This window comes from Ostrinia nubilalis, chromosome 7 (genome assembly GCF_963855985.1).
Source record: "Ostrinia nubilalis chromosome 7, ilOstNubi1.1, whole genome shotgun sequence".
NCBI classification, from domain to species: domain Eukaryota; kingdom Metazoa; phylum Arthropoda; class Insecta; order Lepidoptera; family Crambidae; genus Ostrinia; species Ostrinia nubilalis.
This window is the reverse complement of record NC_087094.1, coordinates 12,724,519-12,745,202: the sequence shown is the minus strand read 5'-3', so window position 1 is coordinate 12,745,202 and position 20,684 is coordinate 12,724,519. Positions and strand designations below refer to the sequence as shown.

The 20,684-nt window shown below is 38.8% G+C and overlaps 4 protein-coding genes across 4 annotated transcripts in view; 2 read left to right on the top strand and 2 right to left on the bottom strand.

Moving 5' to 3' along the window:
• The window catches only part of LOC135073352 (heparan-alpha-glucosaminide N-acetyltransferase), a 47,036-nt gene extending 39,503 nt beyond the window's left edge, over positions 1-7,533 (bottom strand). Inside the window, exon 1 of the mRNA XM_063967503.1 lies at positions 7,112-7,533. Within this exon, the coding sequence (XP_063823573.1) occupies positions 7,112-7,303 (192 nt within the window). The 5' untranslated portion in view covers positions 7,304-7,533. The remainder of the gene's footprint in view (positions 1-7,111) is intronic.
• Positions 7,534-8,047: 514 nt separating this feature from the next.
• Positions 8,048-13,701, top strand: LOC135073353 (lipase member H-A-like). Its single transcript, XM_063967504.1, has 6 exons — positions 8,048-8,467; positions 8,769-8,950; positions 10,083-10,213; positions 11,164-11,345; positions 11,789-11,941; positions 13,335-13,701. The coding sequence occupies exons 1-6, from the start codon at positions 8,371-8,373 to the stop codon at positions 13,679-13,681; spliced, it is 1,092 nt and encodes a 363-aa protein (XP_063823574.1). The 5' UTR covers positions 8,048-8,370; the 3' UTR covers positions 13,682-13,701.
• Positions 13,702-15,263: 1,562 nt separating this feature from the next.
• The window catches only part of LOC135073502 (uncharacterized), a 37,145-nt gene continuing 31,724 nt past the window's right edge, over positions 15,264-20,684 (bottom strand). The window contains exons 37-41 of the mRNA XM_063967687.1: positions 19,718-19,825; positions 19,388-19,588; positions 16,914-17,110; positions 16,220-16,365; positions 15,264-15,825 (exon numbers count right to left, since the gene is read on the bottom strand). Coding sequence (XP_063823757.1) covers positions 15,562-15,825; positions 16,220-16,365; positions 16,914-17,110; positions 19,388-19,588; positions 19,718-19,825 — 916 coding nt within the window. The 3' untranslated portion in view covers positions 15,264-15,561. The remainder of the gene's footprint in view (positions 15,826-16,219; positions 16,366-16,913; positions 17,111-19,387; positions 19,589-19,717; positions 19,826-20,684) is intronic.
• On the top strand, positions 17,531-19,213 carry LOC135073349 (uncharacterized). The gene is made up of 3 exons (XM_063967499.1): positions 17,531-17,678; positions 17,758-17,946; positions 18,269-19,213. Exons 1-3 carry the CDS (start codon positions 17,651-17,653, stop codon positions 19,069-19,071), a joined length of 1,020 nt encoding a protein of 339 aa, XP_063823569.1. The 5' UTR covers positions 17,531-17,650; the 3' UTR covers positions 19,072-19,213.

Genomic DNA, 20,684 nt, shown 5'->3' with positions numbered 1-20,684 from the left:
GAGATAGACTTCATCTTGTCGACGAAGAAGCATATATTCAATGATGTCTCTGTGATCAATTCGGTCAAAACAGGAAGCGATCACCGAATGGTAAGAGGCACATTGAATATCAGACCCAAGCTCGAGAGATGTCGACTGATGAAGTCTACGCTCCGCCCAGCGCCCATCCAACTCCAAAACCCCGAAAGCTTTCAGCTCGAGTTGCAAAATCGTTTCGAATGCCTAGGAGACTGCGAAAATGTGGACGAATACAATGACAGGTTCGTGGAAATTGTCCAAACGACTGGGTCTAAGTTCTTTAAAACCCGTCGTTCAAAAGGAACCAAAAAGATCTCTGACCTCACCAATCAACTCATGGAAGAGAGACGGAACTTGGTTTTGCAGTCCTCTGAAGATGCTGCTCAGTATCGGCGCCTTAACAGACAGATCTCCAAGTCTTTGACTCGCGACCTACGCCAATTTAATACAGACCGTATTAAAGAGGCGATTGAGCGAAACAAAGGCTCTAAAGTGTTCGCAAGAGATCTGTCTGTTGGCCAAAGTCAACTGACCAAGCTGAAGACAGAGGATGGCAGAGCCATTTCGTCGGGGCCGGAGATATTGGAAGAGGTTGAGAAGTTCTACGGACAATTATACACGACTGTACGCGCACCTGTCACAAATCTAGCCGAAGACCCAAGAGCTAGACTGACCCGACACTATACCGAAGATATCCCGGACGTCAGTCTGTACGAGATTAGAATGGCTCTCAAACAGCTGAAGAACAACAAGGCACCGGGTGATGATGGAATCACGGCTGAGCTTTTGAAGGCAGGCGGAACGCCGGTACTAAGGGCTCTTCAGAAGCTGTTCAATTCCGTCATCCTCGAAGGAAAAACGCCTACGACATGGCACAGAAGTGTGGTGGTACTCTTCTTCAAAAAAGGTGACAAAACCTTGTTGAAGAATTATAGACCCATCTCACTTCTGAGCCATGTCTACAAGCTGTTTTCGAGAGTCATTACGAATCGTCTCGCTCGCAGGCTCGACGACTTCCAGCCTCCCGAACAAGCCGGTTTCCGAAAAGGCTTTAGTACCATAGACCACATACATACGCTAAGGCAGATTATACAGAAGACCGAGGAGTATAATCAACCACTTTGCCTGGCGTTTGTGGATTATGAAAAAGCCTTCGATTCGGTCGAGACCTGGGCAGTGCTACAGTCTCTCCAAAGGTGCCAAATTGACTATCGATATATCGAAGTGTTAAGGGGTTTGTACAAAAACGCCACAATGTCGGTCCGCCTCCAGGATCGGGACTCGAAACCTATCCAGTTGCAGCGAGGGGTAAGACAGGGAGACGTCATATCTCCAAAACTGTTTACCACCGCCCTGGAAGATGTCTTCAAGCTTCTGGACTGGAACGGATTTGGCATAAATATCAACGGCGAGTACATCACCCACCTTCGATTCGCGGACGATATCGTAGTCATGGCTGAGACCTTGGAGGATCTAGGCACAATGCTCGATGGCCTCAGTAGAGCCTCTCAACAAGTGGGCCTCAGAATGAACATGGACAAGACAAAAATCATGTCTAATGTCCGTGTTGCACCCACTCCTCTGAAGGTTGGAGACTCTACACTCGAAGTTGTTGACAATTATGTATACCTGGGACAAACAGTCCAGTTAGGTAGGTCCAACTTCGAGAAAGAGGTCAATCGTCGAATCCAACTCGGATGGGCAGCGTTCGGGAAGCTTCGCCATATACTCACGTCCGAAATACCGCAGTGTCTTAAGTCGAAAGTATTTGACCAATGCGTGTTGCCAGTGATGGTATACGGATCTGAGACGTGGTCGCTTACTATGGGCCTCATAAGAAGGCTCAAGGTCACCCAAAGGGCGATGGAGCGGGCTATGCTCGGAGTTTCCCTGCGTGATCGAATCAGAAATGAGGAGATCCGCAGGAGAACCAAAGTAACCGACATAGCTCGCAGAATTGCTAAAATCAAGTAGCAGTGGGCGGGGCACATAGCTCGTAGAGACGATGGCCGTTGGGGCAGGAAAGTTCTCGAGTGGCGACCACGGGCTGGAAGACGTAGCGTGGGCAGGCCTCCTACTAGGTGGACCGACGATCTGGTAAAGGTCGCGGGAAGAGCCTGGATGCGGGCAGCGCAGGACCGTTCATTGTGGAAAACCTTGGGGGAGGCCTTTGTCCAGCAGTGGACGTCATTTGGCTGAAAAGAAGATAATACAGATACGGTCATAGCATGACACGGTATAGTGCGCAGTCCTATGTAAAATTTAAGAAATCGTTTCTCGCTTGAGCGGCCCTGCGACGTGTGGTATCGATACGGTAGCGCGGCCGATTATCTCGGACATAGCAATTAGATCGCACCGCTAACTATAATGATCGCCGCACTCGATGCTACAACTGCTTGACACACATAATGAAATATTGCAGTACAACACCATAGAAAACCATAAATTAAACCAACATTTAATACTTTAATCACCGATGTGCAATTTCTTTCCGGATCGTATGGTATTTTTTAAAGTCACAAATTTCACACGTTATGTGAGTAATAAATTAATCATTAACCTACTGCTTCTCTACGTTTTTAAATAAACTTTTCGGCTTGATCTAATCATCTTACTATTGTTAAATAACTTAAAAAAGTTGCAAACGCTTGCCGGAAAATGCTCTACCACCACAAAGAGCGATATCGTGGGTTCGATTTCCACCTTAGACAATTAAATTTTTTCAAGTTATTAAAAGATGCTACTCTAAATAATAAATAAGTATCTTAGTTCTTGCAATAAAAAGATATGAAAGTATTGGGATTTCCCATTCTTGCTTGCATTGGATGACCTCAAATATACGCTGATGATATTCATAAGTTTCCTTGTAAGTAGCATGTTTTGCAATGATGTTGATACCTATCGTTTCGATTGTGCGATAAACGCGTCGGTTCGATTCGAACAATGATATTGACAATTGGTTAGTTTTCAACGGAATCCTTTTGACGAGAACTTCTCTGAAAGTGTACTATCTAGGTACCTGTTGCACAATAAAGAAGTAAGAAACTTGAAGCTTTATCATAAGTCAGAAAACACAGTTCTTGACATCGAAAGTGGCCAAAAAGTTGACAACACAACCTTATTCTAAAGCTTATTTGTTAACTTAACCATGTTCTTATAATATGTATTGTCAGTAATGTTTAATAGACGTGTGTGTGGCTTCCCGTGATTCCACAACATTAGCGAGTGAGTTTTCCCCCGGGAAACCCCCTGACGCGGTATAATAGCGGGAATAGGTACTAGGACTGTAATTACGTGCCTTCGACAATACCTACATGCAGGGTAATGATGCAATTTACTGGCGCCTCTATAGGGTTTTCAATGAGGTATATCACGATTTTATAGGTACGCGTATAAGGTCGAACCAGAATCCAGAATCTTCCAGAATTGTAAAAGAAACGTATTGATTTCGGGGATTCGGAATTCATGTAGTCCGAGCCTTATCCAGTTGTCACAGCCTGTCCAGTTTTTGTAACATTCGTATACTTACTTAGTGGTAAAACGAGTTTCGGGATTTTACAAGTCTTTAAAATTTTCAGGTTTTCCTGAACTGACTGGCAACCCTACGCTTTAATGACAAGTTGACAAGCTCTATTTAAAGAAACTAATTGAACTGTACCAAAGTTTGAGGCCAGCCGTTCGCCAAATAAATTAATTTGACCCAAAAATATAAAGACCACTTTAATTCTGAATGTTTGGCGAATTAATGCCGAAACTTAGGATTTTATTTTTTCTAACAAAAGAGAGACAAAATTGGTTTTAATAAGTTCTTGCAGCGTAAAATATGTTGTCATAATATTAATGTTTCTTTTTATGTTAGCTTACTTACGTTTCTTTAAAATCAGCTAATAAAAAATTACAAGAACTTCATCCCGAATGTAAGGACTAAAGATGCTAGTTTCCCTAAACGGATGTTTTACATAACTTCTACAACAAGAAGTGAATGAGTCAAGAGCGATATATAGCCACATGTAAACCTATAGACCTTTGGACTAGAGCCAATGTTAATGCCTAACTTAACAAAAAATACATAATCACGTCTCTACATTTGGTACCTTTTAGTTTCTCACATTTCATAATGCGTATGAAAAATTATGTATTACAATCTTAACTGCATGCAATAATTAAAACGATCTGGACAACGACATTAAATAAAAAACTTGTATTCCGATAACTGCTACCACATTCACTACTGTTATAATAAACAAAAAATCAGAGCTTAGCAAAAAAGGTCAATGCAGCGCGGAAGTAGCTATAGTGAATTTACAACTGCCTACTATAAGCGGATGAGTCAATAACAACCTTGTAAAAAGGTGTTGGGCAGAAGCCAATAATAGCTGATTAAAAAATGTACACAATCCAGTAAGCTAACGGCGTTCGACATTATGACTGGCCAATAATAATATTGGTGTCAATAACCATCAATATTATTGGCCTTCATTCACACACAACAAAAAAACTTTGATAACAATTAATTATTTCTGAAATGAATAATAATATTGTCAATTTTAATAAATTATGATACGATAATAATGAAGCTATGTCAACCGCCTATGACGATTCATAACGTATTTAGAGATAACGGGACTTTTACTGCGTGTCAGTACAAGAAGAAAAAGACTTCACAAGATCATTATGAGTGGTTCAGTTTGTGCTGCGTAAAGCAAAATAGTTATTTTGAATGGACTATACATATCTAGGTGAGAACATGTTTAACGGAATAGACCCAATGCGATATTGTTTATCGAGAGTGCTCGTAATAGAACACCACTATGTTATTATTTGCTTTGCATTCGTTCCGCGTATACGTAGAAAGGTGCGAATTAGCCTTCAATACATTATTGATGTTTCGCAATACATTCTTGACATAATTAGGCTGCTATCATGTCTTGCGTGAAAATACGACAGCATAAATCGCCATACACTTCGGAAGAACAGTTTTATGCTTGTAGATTTAGATTTATAACTAAAAAAACTTGTTTATTTACGATCGATAAAAGTGAGGGTGATTGATGATTGAAATTAATTAAAACAATAATTTTAAATTCAGCAATAAATTCCTTAAAATGTTGAGTTTTAAGTCCAGAAAAAACTCATACCACCAAAATACGAAATCATTTTTTTTCTTGCTACGTTAAAATATGAATATTATAGAGATTCAATCTAATAGCCCGTCAGGTATTTTATTCACAACACGTGTAGTTATTTTATTGGTAAAATAACTTGGTTCTTCAAAAAATATCCATAATTGGCTTCGTCTTGTTAACACAGCCGGTAAAAGTAATAGTTGAAATTAAATATTGCTGTTAACGTTAAATGCCTAATTAAAATACAAAGAAATAGGTACTTTGTCAGCTAGTCATTAGTTCACCTAGAAGTAGAGACAACTACCGGTCTAACTGTAGAGTAAAAGTAACAAACATAATAATAGCTCATGAAATGGTTCATCAGGAAAATAAGGAAAAAACCAAAGAGGATATAGTTTTCTAAATTTTCTAGAGATATTCATGCATTTGTTTGGTGATTTTCTAAAAAAAAATCTAGAGATATTTTATGCTTTTATGCACTTCTTTGCTGATTTGTAAGCCAAAGGTCAATGAAATGAGAAACACTTGCAGTGGCATATCGAAAGCGTGCGTGTGCGCAACCACGGCGAAACCAGTTCGCAAAAAATTCACCAAAAGCGGCGCGACCGCTTCCCTACAGCCGGGGGAGGGGGGCTGAAGGTAGAGTTCCGTGCTCTGACTGGTTAAGTTGTGAATTTGGTCCTAGGGTGTACCTGTATGAGTTAACAATATGATTCATTTGTTAAAATAAGGTAATAGGATATTAATTGAATTAAATTATTTAATATTAATTAAACAAGAGTAATATATCTCCGGCACTCGGAATAATAAAGTAGTTTACTCCTTTTTTTTGTTTTTTAAAGTCAGATAAATATACTAAACGCCACACATTTCCTGGAAAATGTCATATTATAAGGGATTCGTGCTTGGATAGTTGCTCTTTGATGACTGGAAATTCACACCAGTAGGGCGCGATTGATTATTTTAATATTTCTAAGGCTTCTATTACTTCCTACTTTCAAATAAAAATAATTTCTTTGTCCATGATTTAAAAGATATTTTTAAACTTTAAAGGTCGTACGTTTTTTTTTTGTAAGTAAGTGCTATTGGAATGCACTTGCAATTGGAGCTAGTGGAGTACTCCAATTGCAAGGCAGTGATTGATGTTATAAGTGTATGATTGTTTAAGTTTTGTTAAAATCTTTTAGACTGCTAACAATGTATGATACGTAGACTTTAAAACTTTTTGTTGTGTCTTCTTTACTGGTAATTTCTTCGAGATTATAGGGGTTAATTCTTAACAAGCGGAAGGTCGTACGTTTGAAAACTACGCACAAAGAAAGGTACAAATCTAACAAACTTTAAAGTAAAGCAGTGCCTAACTATGGAACCACACCAACTGCAAGAGTCATACATACATAAGAATATAAAGAAAAACCAGCGAAAAAATTTGGCGTCAACTTTTTAATAACGCCACTAAAACAAGAACTACTCGTCCTCATCATTATAAATCGTCTTGCAAGCCAATCATAATCATAATCATTTATTTATTGCTTCATAAGTGTACATAGGTGGTGATCTTAAATTTAGTCTCAACTTATGACCCTGTGTGTTGCAAATCTTGTATCGTAGGTACATTACTAAATATTCTACAATAGTTAGTAATAAATAATAAATAGTTAGTAATAAATAGTAAATAATTTGCTGAGGAGTGCAAAAAGTTATTAGATGGAAAAAGAAATTGGAGCGTTAGACTATGCGGTTGGCATTCCTTTTTTATTTATGCATGTTTGCTACGAATATGCATAATTACATCTTTACGCCTAATTTGCTAAGCTGACTAGATATTTATAGTCTTAGAGCGACAATTACTTTACTGTAGGTAATTAATTCCACTCCAAGTTTTAAAAGCCAAAATGTTCCCCACAAACGGCATGTGATAAGAAGACTGGCGATAATGATCTAAAAAAACAAAACACTAAACTTACTCGAAAACAATCATCAGACACAGAGTAGACAGAAACATTCCGGTCAGCTAGCCCGACCACGTACGCTTGGTCCATCGCCAGGGCCGTCATGTTAAGACCCTCATGCTCCTCCTCACTCGGGTCCTCCAGCCAGGACCTGACAGCCTCCGCGTACCACTGCCAAGTGTCATTAGAATACACTGTTTCATTCATTTTGCACAGATACAAACACTCGGAATTTCACGTTTGTAACTTCTTCCTGTCCGAAGTAGTCAAAACTCTACTCGAAACAGCTGATTCTGGACATTTTTGTGCGATCCAAAGTTTATTTTTGTACGATAGAGCGAAGGGAGAGGCGCGTGCGAGCAGCTAAGTACGCGAGGCGGCACTGGCGGCGGAGCCGGTGCGTTGTGGCGGTCGTGCCGCAAGTTAGTAAATAAAGACGACTTTCTGCAAGAAAAATAACTATTCCAACAATAAACGAAAGCGCAGCGCCTGCCAATGATGAGATTTTCCCGCGAAAACAACATTACGAGCGTTCTCCTTTAGGAAACTGGTGCGAAAGCGTGTGGTTGGAGCAGTTACATAAAAATAGCACCACTCTACTCGTACAATAATTGTCATTCAGTTGGCGATATTCTACTTTCGGCTGTGTCTCAGACCCAAGACTGAGAAAATTTGTGCAACAAGCGCAGCTTCATCTCAAGTAGCTTCAGGAAAATTATTAAGTTCAGGACGCTGACTATTGGTTGTCTAGAAAAGATTCATTTTTCTTTACATCAATGTTACTCGTATTACCACTTGGTGGCACTCTCTTCTTTTAATATTTAACGTAATATTGTTATATTTTATATTAGTTTAAATAAATAAAGTACTCGATTTAGTTGAACACAATATCATAAAAATGTAGAGTCACAGACTAATAATAATAAATCATGTAGTTTAATAATACAGGCATGCTAATTATTCTGATATAATAAGCATATAAGTATAAAATATGCAGATCTTGAGGCCAATGCAGCAATGGCATGAATTCATGCAAATCGATGATTAGAAAACGTGTAATACTTGGTACAATGTATGACTGCATACGCTCTGACCCTGCGTCTGCAATCATGGCTGGCCTTCCCTGCACAAGAAACTCGATACTAAATCAATGCGTATGCTTATTAATACTTATTAAACAATTAATCAGTCCTGCCTCTGTTCAGTTCGAGATCACCCGCTCCATGAAAAACAATCTTCAGGCGATTTCAGAACATTAAAGTTTACGTAGTTAAATGATAATGTTTGCGAAAATAACAGTGGTACTTTCAATGTGTGCTCTACACGTTATTTGTTTTGATCTCGGCGGTCCTGCAGGGTTTATGGCCGATTGTAAGTTTTATTGAAATTAATCGCACTTAGAGTAATAGGTAAATGGTATCTACTTCGGTAGAGGGTAATCAAATATTTATGTTCGCTAATCATCATGCTATGGTACCTATACATAAGGGCGCCACTATAAATTGTAATTTGACATGCAATAAACAGACGAAGTGTTTGATTCCATCAGCGTGTTATGAAACCGATTGATTTAAAATTCAGCGTTATTTTTTAGCTAGAAATTTTGAAAACTCGCTTGCCTATCCATAGCAAACGATTCAAAAGTAGATAAGTTTTATCATCTTACCAACAGGTCCAGGAATGAACCGCAGCACCAAGTTGTCAGAGCGCACCAAAAGGTCTCAGTCGGTAGTGGTGATTCGACCCTCGAGTGGGATCCTGTCAAGCCTCATCGCAGAGAAGCGGTGCAGCATCAGTGCTAGCGGCGCTGAGTGCACTGCGGACCACATCGACCTGTCGAAAAGGAAGACACAGGTAGGACTAAGGCAAGGTAACTAAGTACTTCAAAATGTAGACTAGAGACCGATTTCTCGACTATTATTATACAAATATGCCATTTTACATAAAGTTAAGCAAGCAAAAAAAAATAACAATCCATGCCAATATTCCAACTGCAACAAAAGTAACCATGTTTCCTTTCAAGCTTAAACACCTGAACCGATAGATGCTATTTGGCATAGATATAGTTTGAGACGCAGGGAAAGAGGAGTTTTAACTAAAGAAGAACGGTCATCTGTGACCCAGGCCCGACAGAAACGAGACATACCTCAGTTTTTTTTTTCATGTCTTAATTAGTTAAATTATATATTTTTTATATTCGAAATCTATGTATAACACCAAATTATTACCCTTTGTTTTTGTTCAGGCGTCATACAAAAACTATACAAAATGCCTATTTATCACCAAAATTGGTAAATGTATGTACCTAAATAGCTGCTATGGAATGTATCTAGGTGACCTGGAGATAAAGCCGGATTATACAGGGTGGAAACGAGAAGAATCCAAAAATTCAATGTTACCAACTTCCATAATCTGTAACCTATTATTGGTACCATTTGAAAGAGCTCGTGAAGCACTTTCAGAATCAGTAACTAGTTTTTCGATATCTTGTATAGTTTAGAAATAATCGAGTGAGATCACTTATCGTTATGTGACATTATGGATGCAATAAAGAATTGAGTATTGAGTATTGAGTATCGTTCCATATGTATAACCACCCTGTATAATCCGGCTGTATCTCCAGGTCACCTAGATACATTCCATAGCAGCTGTAATAGACATTTAGGTACATACATTTACCAATTTTGGTGATAAATAGGCATTTTGTATTAGTTTTTGTATAACGCCTGAACAAAAACAAAGGGTAATATTTTGGTGTTATACATAGATTTCGAGTATAAAAAATATATAATTTAACTAATTAAGACATGACAAAAAAACTGAGGTATGTCTCGTTTCTGTCGGGTCTGGGTTTTTTTTGTATGGGGCGTGACCGTTCTTCTTTTGGAAGTAGAATACGCGCGCTATTACTTGTCTTTCTGTGAACAAAGTTCTAGCAAGCGCATCCGTGGGAAAAAGCTAGTGCTTAATATTTTGAAATATTTAGGTGGTGATCGGAGGATACCTCAATTCGGCGTCGTCTATACTAGTCCGCTCAGTGGTGCAGCCTTATCTGGACCTCGGCCGCAACGTCATCGTGGTAGAAATCTTCCCTCTGCTTCTACGCACATATCCTGTGTAAGTTGTAGACTATGCTTATTACAGAGTAGAGTCAGAGAGAGCACATTTAAATAGGTAAACATCCTACTCGACGACTGAATTGTTAACTAGATACGTATTCAACACCATCTGAAATTGGACTACCTATTTTTCTGATGAAGGTGATGATTTCATGTAAAATAGAAGTGTGTAATACTTACTCCTTACCATCTCGGTATCAAAGAATATCGACCTTGAATAAGTAATACCTGCACAAAATCAATTCAGTGGAACGATGGATATCAGAGCGTTACCATTTAAGTATATGGTCGCGAATATCTTGTACGCACGATTTATTACTAACTTCACGAGAAATAGACGTGAAAATATACAGACTTAAAAGTCTACAATAATAGGTTTTCAATGACGTCATTATCCTAGCAACGATCAGCCCTCTTATCCTAACGTGGTTTGTGAACCATTAACGTATAAAGTACCCAAGTAGCTCTACATGAGATGGGGAAATTTATAGGGTTCCAACCTACAAATGTGTTCCCGAGTTACGCACAGCGCGTTTAAAACATATAGAAATCATCAGAAACTCGTGCATGTGCCAAGAGATATCTCTAAACGCAATGTTTCTGTGGTTGCCATATAATTACGCGGACGTATATCGGACTAGCTGCGTAGTGGAACACTTTGCGTGTACCTACATATTATGCTAAGGCACCAGGCACCGAGTAGACAGTTCATCACCAAATAAGTTTTAAAAATCATGGACATAAAACTCATTATGTAATGCATTGATTTGGGAGAAGTCGAGAGATAAGACTGGACAATCCTGTACGATTAAAAGTACCCCCTGGCCTAAAGTTAAAGGGCTCTACCACCTAAGAGGGCTCAAAATAACTTTTCTTTTTCAGTCATCAGTTTTCAGACATATTACAAACAATGAAGATGCAAATGTACAGTTTTCAATGTCTCCACAGGGCAGCTCGAGTGACAAGGCCGTTCGGCGCGCTTATCGGGGAGTACCTCGCATCGCTCACTGAGCACGGACTGACGGCCAACCGACTGGAACTGCTGGGAGCCAGCTTGGGCGCACACATAGCTTCATACGCAGCTGAGAAGTTCTGGGAGCTGACTGGGACGAGGCTGGCTAGACTATCAGGTAGATAATACTTTAGATTCTACTACTCGGTACTCTTCTTATGTCACCGAGATAAGCCAGAGAGTAAATCCAGACTACCAAATAACACTGATGTAGCTATGCCACACGTAGATGCCCATAGATGTTTTATGGAGTGCCAGTTTTCTTTCCCTTTAACCTTTTCACATAAGGTCATCATCATCATCCGCATTGCATTATGTAGATACCTCAACGGTAGAACTGCAGTCTGGACGAAAATTTTATTACATTTATAATAAATCTCTTACAACGACAAAATTCGTCAATAAGCCACAATAGCCGCACGGTGAAGGAGTCTTATTGATAGACTCGACATCCTAAGAACGCGCTCTGGTTCGAAATCCGCGACTCTAAGTACTTACTATTGAAAAAGAGATAAAAAAGCACTTAAAAATGAGATGGCACTTATTATTAACAATTTCCAGCTTTAGACCCAGCAGGGCCGTGTTTCCGCAACTTACCATACCTGCACCGACTGAACCACCACGTGGCGAGGCGAGTGGACGTGCTGCACACCAACATTGACGGCTTCGGCATAGCGGACCCCTTGGGCCATGTGGACTTTTACGCTAATGGAGGTAGGATATGACCTTACGAATTTAAAAATTTAAGGAATTAACAATTGATAAAAAGTTTGCTTCGGTCTCTTTATTCTTTTATCAAGCTTGTAATTTTCTGTTATGTTTTTGAGCCTTAAAGAGTAAAAGAGTAGGTTATTTAATTGTTATCTATGTTACAGGAAATGTATGAATTCTAGGAATTGTATACTATTCCTAGGAAATGTATACAATTCCGAAGCTATTTAGGAAATGTATAAAATATTGCTTCAGAGATTTTTTAATACGCACATATCCTAGTAAATGTATACTTTTCCTAGGAATTTTATAGAATTCCAATATTGTATTAGGAAATTTATAAAACTAAGCGGCACAAGCGCGGTCGCGTGATCGGGTGCCCCTCGGTACGCATAAAATTTTATTTAGCCTAACCACATTGGCCGATAGGTACTTTTAACTCACAATAATTATTATTGTTTAGCCTGACAGTTGTTTTCGCACTATTATACTTTGGCTGAAAAAAATAATTGCCTAAAATTTATTGGCATGCCTTTCTTTCGGCATCACGCATATTACGCTGAAGTATTGGAAATCCCTAATTTTTTAACCTCTTTTATTAAACTATTATTGGCATGAAGGTTTTAGTACTCCTGTAGCTGGATAACAAAGTCTCGGTTAGGTTAGGTTAGACTTGCGACCTTACACATATACAGCTGCCGCGGCGCGGTAGCGCCATTTAAGTTTCGGAGAACAAAAAGTGGCGTAATAAAAATAATTTTGTGTAAAAAAAAATATCTTAATTACATTTCCGATTGCTGTTTAGGAAATGTGTAATTTTCCTAGGAAATGTGTCTAATATAATTTACATCACACATTTCCGGGTGATTTTAGGACTTATACACAATTCCTAGGAATTGTATACAATGACGGATTTCATACATTTCCTGTAACATCTACACTAATATTATAAAGAGGACAACTTTGTTTGTTTGTTTGGTTGTAATGAATAGGCTCAATAACTACTGGACCGTTTTTAAAAATTCTTTCACCATTCGAAAGTTACATTATCCAAGAGTAACATAGGCTACATTTTATTTTGGAAAAAAATATGTAGTCCACGCGGGCGAAGCCGCGGGCGGAAAGCTAGTTAATAAATAAAATCTTTGAGCCAGTGCTGCAGTGTTACAAAGGATAATGCAACGCTTTTTGAAACTAATTCATAAACGTTCTTCCAAAGTGGCACAAAAAGGCAAAGCAATATCATATTTTTCTAGCTAAAGTAGCTCTAGATTTCTACTGTAAGCAATATTATACTACTTTCTCCCACCAAGCATTTCTTCAGTAAAAGCCAGTCGCAAAATATTACAAAAAAGCTGTATAAACTACGGTCTAATCTGATGAAACACCATTTCAGGAGAGTACCAGCATGCAATAAAGAAGGAATTTCTTCTACCGTGTCTCGTATACTGCAGCCACACCCGTTCCGCCTTTTACTGGATAAAGGCGTTCATGAACCCTGAGGAGTTCATCGCCGTCCGCTGCGACTCCGTGGCGAGGGCGCGACGAGGCGACTGCTATCGGACCAACGTCACCACAAATCTCCTTGGACCCAGAACGGACTTTAAAAAACCAGGAATATACTACCTCCCCACCAACGGAGCACCCCCCTACTACAGAGGCAAAGACGCCCTCAAAGCAAGAAGCCTCGGCTCCAACACATACCTCCTAAGAGTAGCCCCCGACGAGGACATAATTCTCTGACAAATAAAACACAAAATACATTTGGAGCGTTTTATTTCATTTCATTACAATATGCAAAACAACAACTACTTATTATGTTTCGTTACGCCGAAATTCAACTCCTACATTCGTATAAAACTATCTAAAGTACATTATATACAGTGGTTATCAATTCAGTCGAAAATCACTAAAAGCTCTCGAGTGAACTAGTTTGCTCTCGACTCGGTTTGAGCAAATATTGGAAGCCATTTATAGATATTCGATGTTGTTCACATCGGTCTGATATTGACACAATTTTATTTATTGTTTGCGATTGTAAGCACACGATAATAATAATACTTCATTGATTGGATGAAAACACATTATTAATACTATGAAAATGAAATTCAAAAATAATAAAGCGTTTTTCAATTATTGATCTAAATTCATATAAATATTAATGTACAAAATAAAGATTAACATCATAATTATGATTTCCAATAAATAGTGAATCTAAAAATAATACAATTCCAATAAAATAGACGTGTCGGCAACACAGTAACAAACGTATGATATTTCCTCGCATATCACTTGTATGTGAACACCATGCAAACCTCTAAGGATGCGACAGCTCATTCAGATCTCAAATGACCGCTAACTAGCTAATTAATGTAACATGTAAATAAATATATCTACGCGAACGGTGACACAGACCAAAAGCACCACAAAGCGACAATAAAGTAATACAAAAATAGTCAATTTATATAGGAATGTAAATAACGATTAAGCCGATAGAAATTAATATCAAGCAAATAATTGTATATCGCAATTGTTTTTCCTTCGACAATAAATTGATTTTAATCAATTACAAAACATTTTTTTGAATACATGATAGTGATTTTATTAAATCGTAAGTATAAGTTTATATTGTGGTATTATAACCACTTTTATTATACTAGGTAGAAAATTGATATGTGTCTAACGTATATTATGTTTGAAAAAAATTCATTATTAAAGTTACAACCACAGTGGTTTTGATTGACAATGGTAAGGCCACTATCAACATTATCATAGTAACAAATTGAAGTTTGGCACTAATGTTTGAAAATACAATAGTTATCTAGGCAAATTGGGTTACCGACCTATCGAACATATCACGCAGGTACGTAAATAAGGTTTTGAGCTATGTAGTTTAAAAGTAACAGACCGTTCATAGTACATTTGTGTGAGAAATTGTACGTTGGAAAATTCTGAAGCGGTTAGCTAAAGGCGTAACTAAAATTGCTTTATATTCAGAAGCAATTTTCATGATTAAATAAGTAAATTGTCTTTTTATACAGGGTGTTAGGTAAATGGGTATATGAGCCGACACTAGCCCATGTTAACATGGGCATATAAATGGTATGGTGAAGTCAGAAAATTGATATCTTCATTTTAATTATTTTAATTTCCATACAAATCGGAATTTATAAAATTTATTTTGTATGAAAATTTAAAAAAATAAAATGATGATATCAAATTTCTGATTTCACCATACCATTTATATGCCGATGTTAACATGAGCTAGTGTCGGCTCATATACCCATTTACCTAACACCCTGTATAGGTATCTTCGATAAATTAATCGCAGTTTGGAAACAACATAGTATCCAAAACTGAATACGATCTTCATGTTTTATAAACGTGCGGCGGTGTCTGTGTAAAGACAAGCACATCGCAAGACACGTAATTTACACGATCGTTTTAAATAATTAGTGATTTTAAGTAATCTGCAAAATAATATTGAAGCTGAAACATAATATGTACTGACCATAGATTTAAAATAGCACTAAAGCGCCATCTACGTGTTCTGTACTAGTTACGCCCGTGCCCGCTCACGTGGGAAAATCCGTTCTCCAGATAGCGGAGCGGGCGAGTATTAGCTACCGAGGAATGTACTCTAAAGGATACCACGCCACAGTTTCTTCCCTCAGAGGCAGCGAATTGAGGGGAATCACCACTCCTCCTAGGAACTGGTTCTCTTGTAAGGAGTCGTAATGCCACACTGTGGCCTGAAGACTCCTGTTCTTGACGACTTCTATGGGCAGCCGGTATTCGAGCATCTCCATGAATGAAGGGTGCGAGTTGCGTTTCAGAACGCGCGTCTTTCGCTTCGTCTCTTTGGTTGGGTCCGGTACTAGATATACCTGGAGATGAGAAAATTTTGTTTAGTTTTATCATCTAAAGCCCGGTCAGTGAGCACGTAGAATTTTGTCCAATGACCCCAAGCTACCTATCCTTAACGCTCTCGCGTAATTATATTGCTGTCGCGATTGTGCGACGGGCGCCCGCAGTGAGTGTGCGAGCGCGACAGAAACATAATTACGCGCGAGCGATAAGGATGGGTAGCTCGGGGTCATTGGACAAAATTCTACGTGCTCACAGACCAAAGTAGTCATAATTAGAGTTATATTTGCTCTGAGTACTCAGCAACCTTCTTTTTAAAGTGCTAAGGTTCAATGTTTATGAATAAGTCCAATTTGCGCAACTAAGGATTCCCCTTCTACTCATCGAACATTATAGAATTGTGAGCTGTATTACCTTGACATAAGGGTTAGGCGGCAGTCCCTGCGGCGTGATGGCGAGCGACTGAGCGTGTAGGATAAGTACAGAGAGCACTCCTCCCGCGTACTGCACTGAAAGCTTTAGCGAGCCCGATCCACTGCTCTCGGCTTCGGTAGATTCACCTGGCGAAAAAACATTAGTAATGTATAAACAACTAATATGACGACTAATGTTATTAAAGTTTATAGATTCAAAATGATACTTATTTTGATAGATATCTTAGACGAAGTGATAATAAGCTGTGACGAGTGCATTTACCTTTATCGTCACATAACAAAACTAAACTGGGTCGCCATTTTACGTCATTCTAAAGGTGAGTATAGACTAGAGCTTTTCTATGTAATGTAACGGTTCTTACGAATTCGAGTTCAAATTCGATTATTTTGCAAGTAGGCTTATAAAAAGCTCTTTGCATGGTATGGAATGGTACAATACAGTCAAAATGTACGACCGCGTTGTTTACTTCGTGACACGGTGACACTGACACTAGAACATTTTATAGAGCGAGTAAGTGCTCTAGTTTACACTCACCATAATAAACGCTCCTTACTTTGTAAAATGCTACATTTCGCCTTTATTCTAAACTGTGAGCTTGACAATCCCCTAGACTTATTTCCTTTACTAAATAAGCCGAGTAGTCTCCATCTTAGTTTAAAAAAAACTAACTAACCTCCTTTCTTCTTCCTCTGTGGCTCCACATCCTGCTGGTCCCTCAGCAGCGGATGGAAGAACGTATAAACCAGGTCGGAGTGCGCAATCTCGTCCGCCAAGTTGAACAGCGACGTGAGAAACGCCTGCACGTCGCTGAAACGCCGCTCGGCCACCTGCTGCGTGTTAGATCGGCCTACGTGCAGGCCTGATGGGAGGCTGGAAATAAATATATCATGTGATAAGTGCAATAGTCCCATTTATTTTTTACAGTTATTGGACTTAGCAGCTAAGGAGTGGGTGGTTGATTCTTTGACAGCAAAAAGTAACATTGAATAGTAATTGAGTCATTTTAAAATTAAATAGTAATTTAGTTTAATGACAAAGACCTCATTTTTATAAGAGAAGGTTAGTAAATAAAAGTAAGTATTTTACAATTAAAGATACCAGTTACTATTATTTATCATCTTTGAAGCTGTAGATAAAATCTAAATTGATCAAAGTAAATTAACAGTTTGTAAAACTGATGAAAAGAATTAAAAGCTGATTGCAGATTCCTTTGTCACCGAGCCCCGCGATTAGTTCGAATAATTTCGTTGGTACAAGATAAGATTGCGCTCATTAAACGTGAAATAACTTCGTCGGACACTTATCATTATCTAATCTAATAGAACAGGTATTGATTCAAACAGTAATGGACGAAACCGCAACTGTCACGAATACTAATATTTATTTACATGTGGGAAGTGAAATATTACAATGGCAGTGATACGAAATCCCACGGACCGTAAGTACGATAACACTAATCGTTCAGTTCGGAAAAAAACTAGTGCAAATTCGGAATCGATCCTAAACTTTGCTTGCAGTTGACAACCCAGTGAGCTACGTTGCGACTGTGGCGTTTTTTTGCGGCGTGTCGTGTGTCGTCCTGATGCTCAAATTCCGAGGATTCCGGGCGTCTATGAACTTGAGCTCTTGGAGGAAGAAAGACAATGAAATAGATACCTCAGTATCGCTGACCGGGGCCTATAGAATAAACAGAGATGATTTCTATGGTAAGCCATACAGATTATTATTTAGTAGTGAATGAACCGTGAATTTGTTTTATTTGTTTGTTCAGGTTACAGAAAGATAACGTTTTATAACTCCAAATTTAAAAGAAACTAGGGCGTGTACTGTAGTCAACGATAAGAAGATTAAATAGGATTTGAATGATTTGAAGGTTATGTTGTATCGCTTATTATGACTACCATAATAACACACACGTTTTAGTCTAAAGTTCTTATACAACGCTCAAACAAAGATTCAAGGCTGTGATTGGTTTAAATCCAACTTTACCTCGTATACATAATAAAGTGATATTGCATCATCTTTCAGGCAATGCCGGAATATCCGAACCACCAAAAAAGCTTACTCCATCCATGGTGGTACTTCCACCCTCCACTAAGCCGGAGCCCAGTTTAAGGCCCACAAAAAGTACAAGCGATCTTGTAAAACAGAATAATCTACCGGCACATTTAACTAAAAGCAGCCATGACGTTTCCCTGGACCCTCGAGGCCGACCGGCGTCTCACCACCAAGAGAATGCTGCCCCGATGAGGCCAGAGAGAAAAGTTAAAAACAAAAGTCAAGATAAGGAACAGAAGAAACTAGAGAAGCAAAGATTGGCGGAACAGAAGTCTAGAGAGAAGGCAGAGGCGCAGGAAAAAGCGAGAAAGGATAAAATTAGGCGGGAGGCAGAAAAGAAGGCAGCGCAGGAACAGGCGAAAGTGATGAAAGCGGCCAAAAAGAAAGCGCCGGCCGTCCCTCAGCCACAAGTTTCTCAGGCCCCGCCTGTTCCTCACGTGGTATCGAATCGATTAGCTGCGAACGCAGCACCATCATACTCCACGAACACGTTAGAAAGTTCTATCAGCAGAACGAGTGGTCCTCCGCCTTACGCCGAGACCGTTAATTCTGACAGCCCGAATACAACGGCAGGGAATAGCAATCCGGGAAATGTGACGTTTAGCAAGCCCATAGAAAGAGAGACGAACAGTTGGGACTTGATATCGCAGCACAGACAGCAGATGAGCCGGCCGGCCGCCTCCGGCGTGCAAAAAGCCTCTCGAAAGAACATGGTTCTGGACTTGCAGTACAAATTAGGTAACGATAATAATAGAGACAATAGTGACGCGTAGAATATACATTTTTGGGTGATTTTCTTTGAAATGAGTGTTTAGTGAGTGTTAATTTAACTATTTAAGTTATGTTATTTATAGGTGAACGATTTAAGACAGTTGTAAAGTAATTAATCTTCAAATAAATAGTATGTACAAGTAACACTTTGAATATTCATTATCTTTTTCCTTGTCGATTTTTCCTATGAAATGTATGACGATACGCAAGTTTGATATGCGAGTTTTGCAATAATGACGTGCTGTAGAATACTTTACCACTTCATAAGTAAAAGATAAACATTAATTACTCATTACAAAGTAAGCAATATGTTCTTACCTATGAACTTTCGCTAGAGGGAAGTGCAGACATATCTTCTGGTACAACTCCGTGAAGTGTTTGTAGGAGCGGTACAGCACGAATGGAGTCGTCTGTCCCTGTCTGAAGATCCGTAGCGCGTACACGTAGTGCTTTTCCGGGTCGTAGCGTTTTTCGTAGCCGAGACATTCCACACTGACTAAGCGGCCTTCTTGGGCCATTCTGTGAGTAAAGAACAAATTTGATACAATTCAAAGATCATTTTCCCTTGGTTTTTGAGCTGAAAGACTAGTCATTAAGGTTTAAAATATCGTAGCAACTGCCCAAGAAATTGACAGTTTTCAAACTTACGTATACGTCCGTGGCATGAATGACAGCAATTCGGATGTGTTGCTGCTTTGATCGCCGCTCGCCCTCAGTTGAGCGAGGTTGTGGAGGAAGAAGTTTATTGGGGTGAATCTGAAAAAAGATTTAGTTATAATTACAGGCTGATTATTCTTCATTAAAAAAATGGGACAGTGCTAAAATGTCGACAAAAAAGTAATAATGATGGATGATGCGCTACGGAGCGCAACAACATAAGATACACTTTGCCATCGGATCCAACCACCACGTGGACAATCAGTTGTCAATGAAGATCGGTGGCTGCAAAGTTTAGTAATGAATTTTCCGTTGGGTTTACTCGTAGACCAACTTTACATCCTATAAAGCAGTGGTGGGAGAAGTGGCATAAGTCTTGTTAGTGAAATTACGGTCAAAGCCACGGACAAATATCAATTTCAGGACAATAACTCACTGCTCCGTTTCAACGGCCTCGGAGGACATGGTAGGGTGGGAGTCCTACCATTATTAATGGTAGACACCAAGCATTTAACGACGAAAAAAACCGGCCAAGTGCGAGTCGGACTCACGCACAAAGGGTTCCGTACCATTGATTTATGAAATTAACATTACTATTTTTTTAATTTATTTGTATGAATGATTACGCGGTAGTAAGCGGTTTACGATTTACGAGGTAGTTTTTATAGTAATGTACATCATATGTTTTTTGGAAGCGTCTTTAGAAAAAGAATATTTTAGAAACTTCGATATCATTTTTGAAGACCTATCCATAGATAGATACCCCACACCTATGTGTTTTATAAAAAAAAAATTTTTTGAGTTTCAGTTCTAAGTATGGGGAGCCCCCAATATTTATAATTATTTTTTTATTTTTGCATCAAAATCATAATTCGGTTCACACAATACATCTACCTACCAAGTTTCAACAGTATAGCTCTTATAGTTTCGGAAAAAAATGGCTGTGACATACGGACGG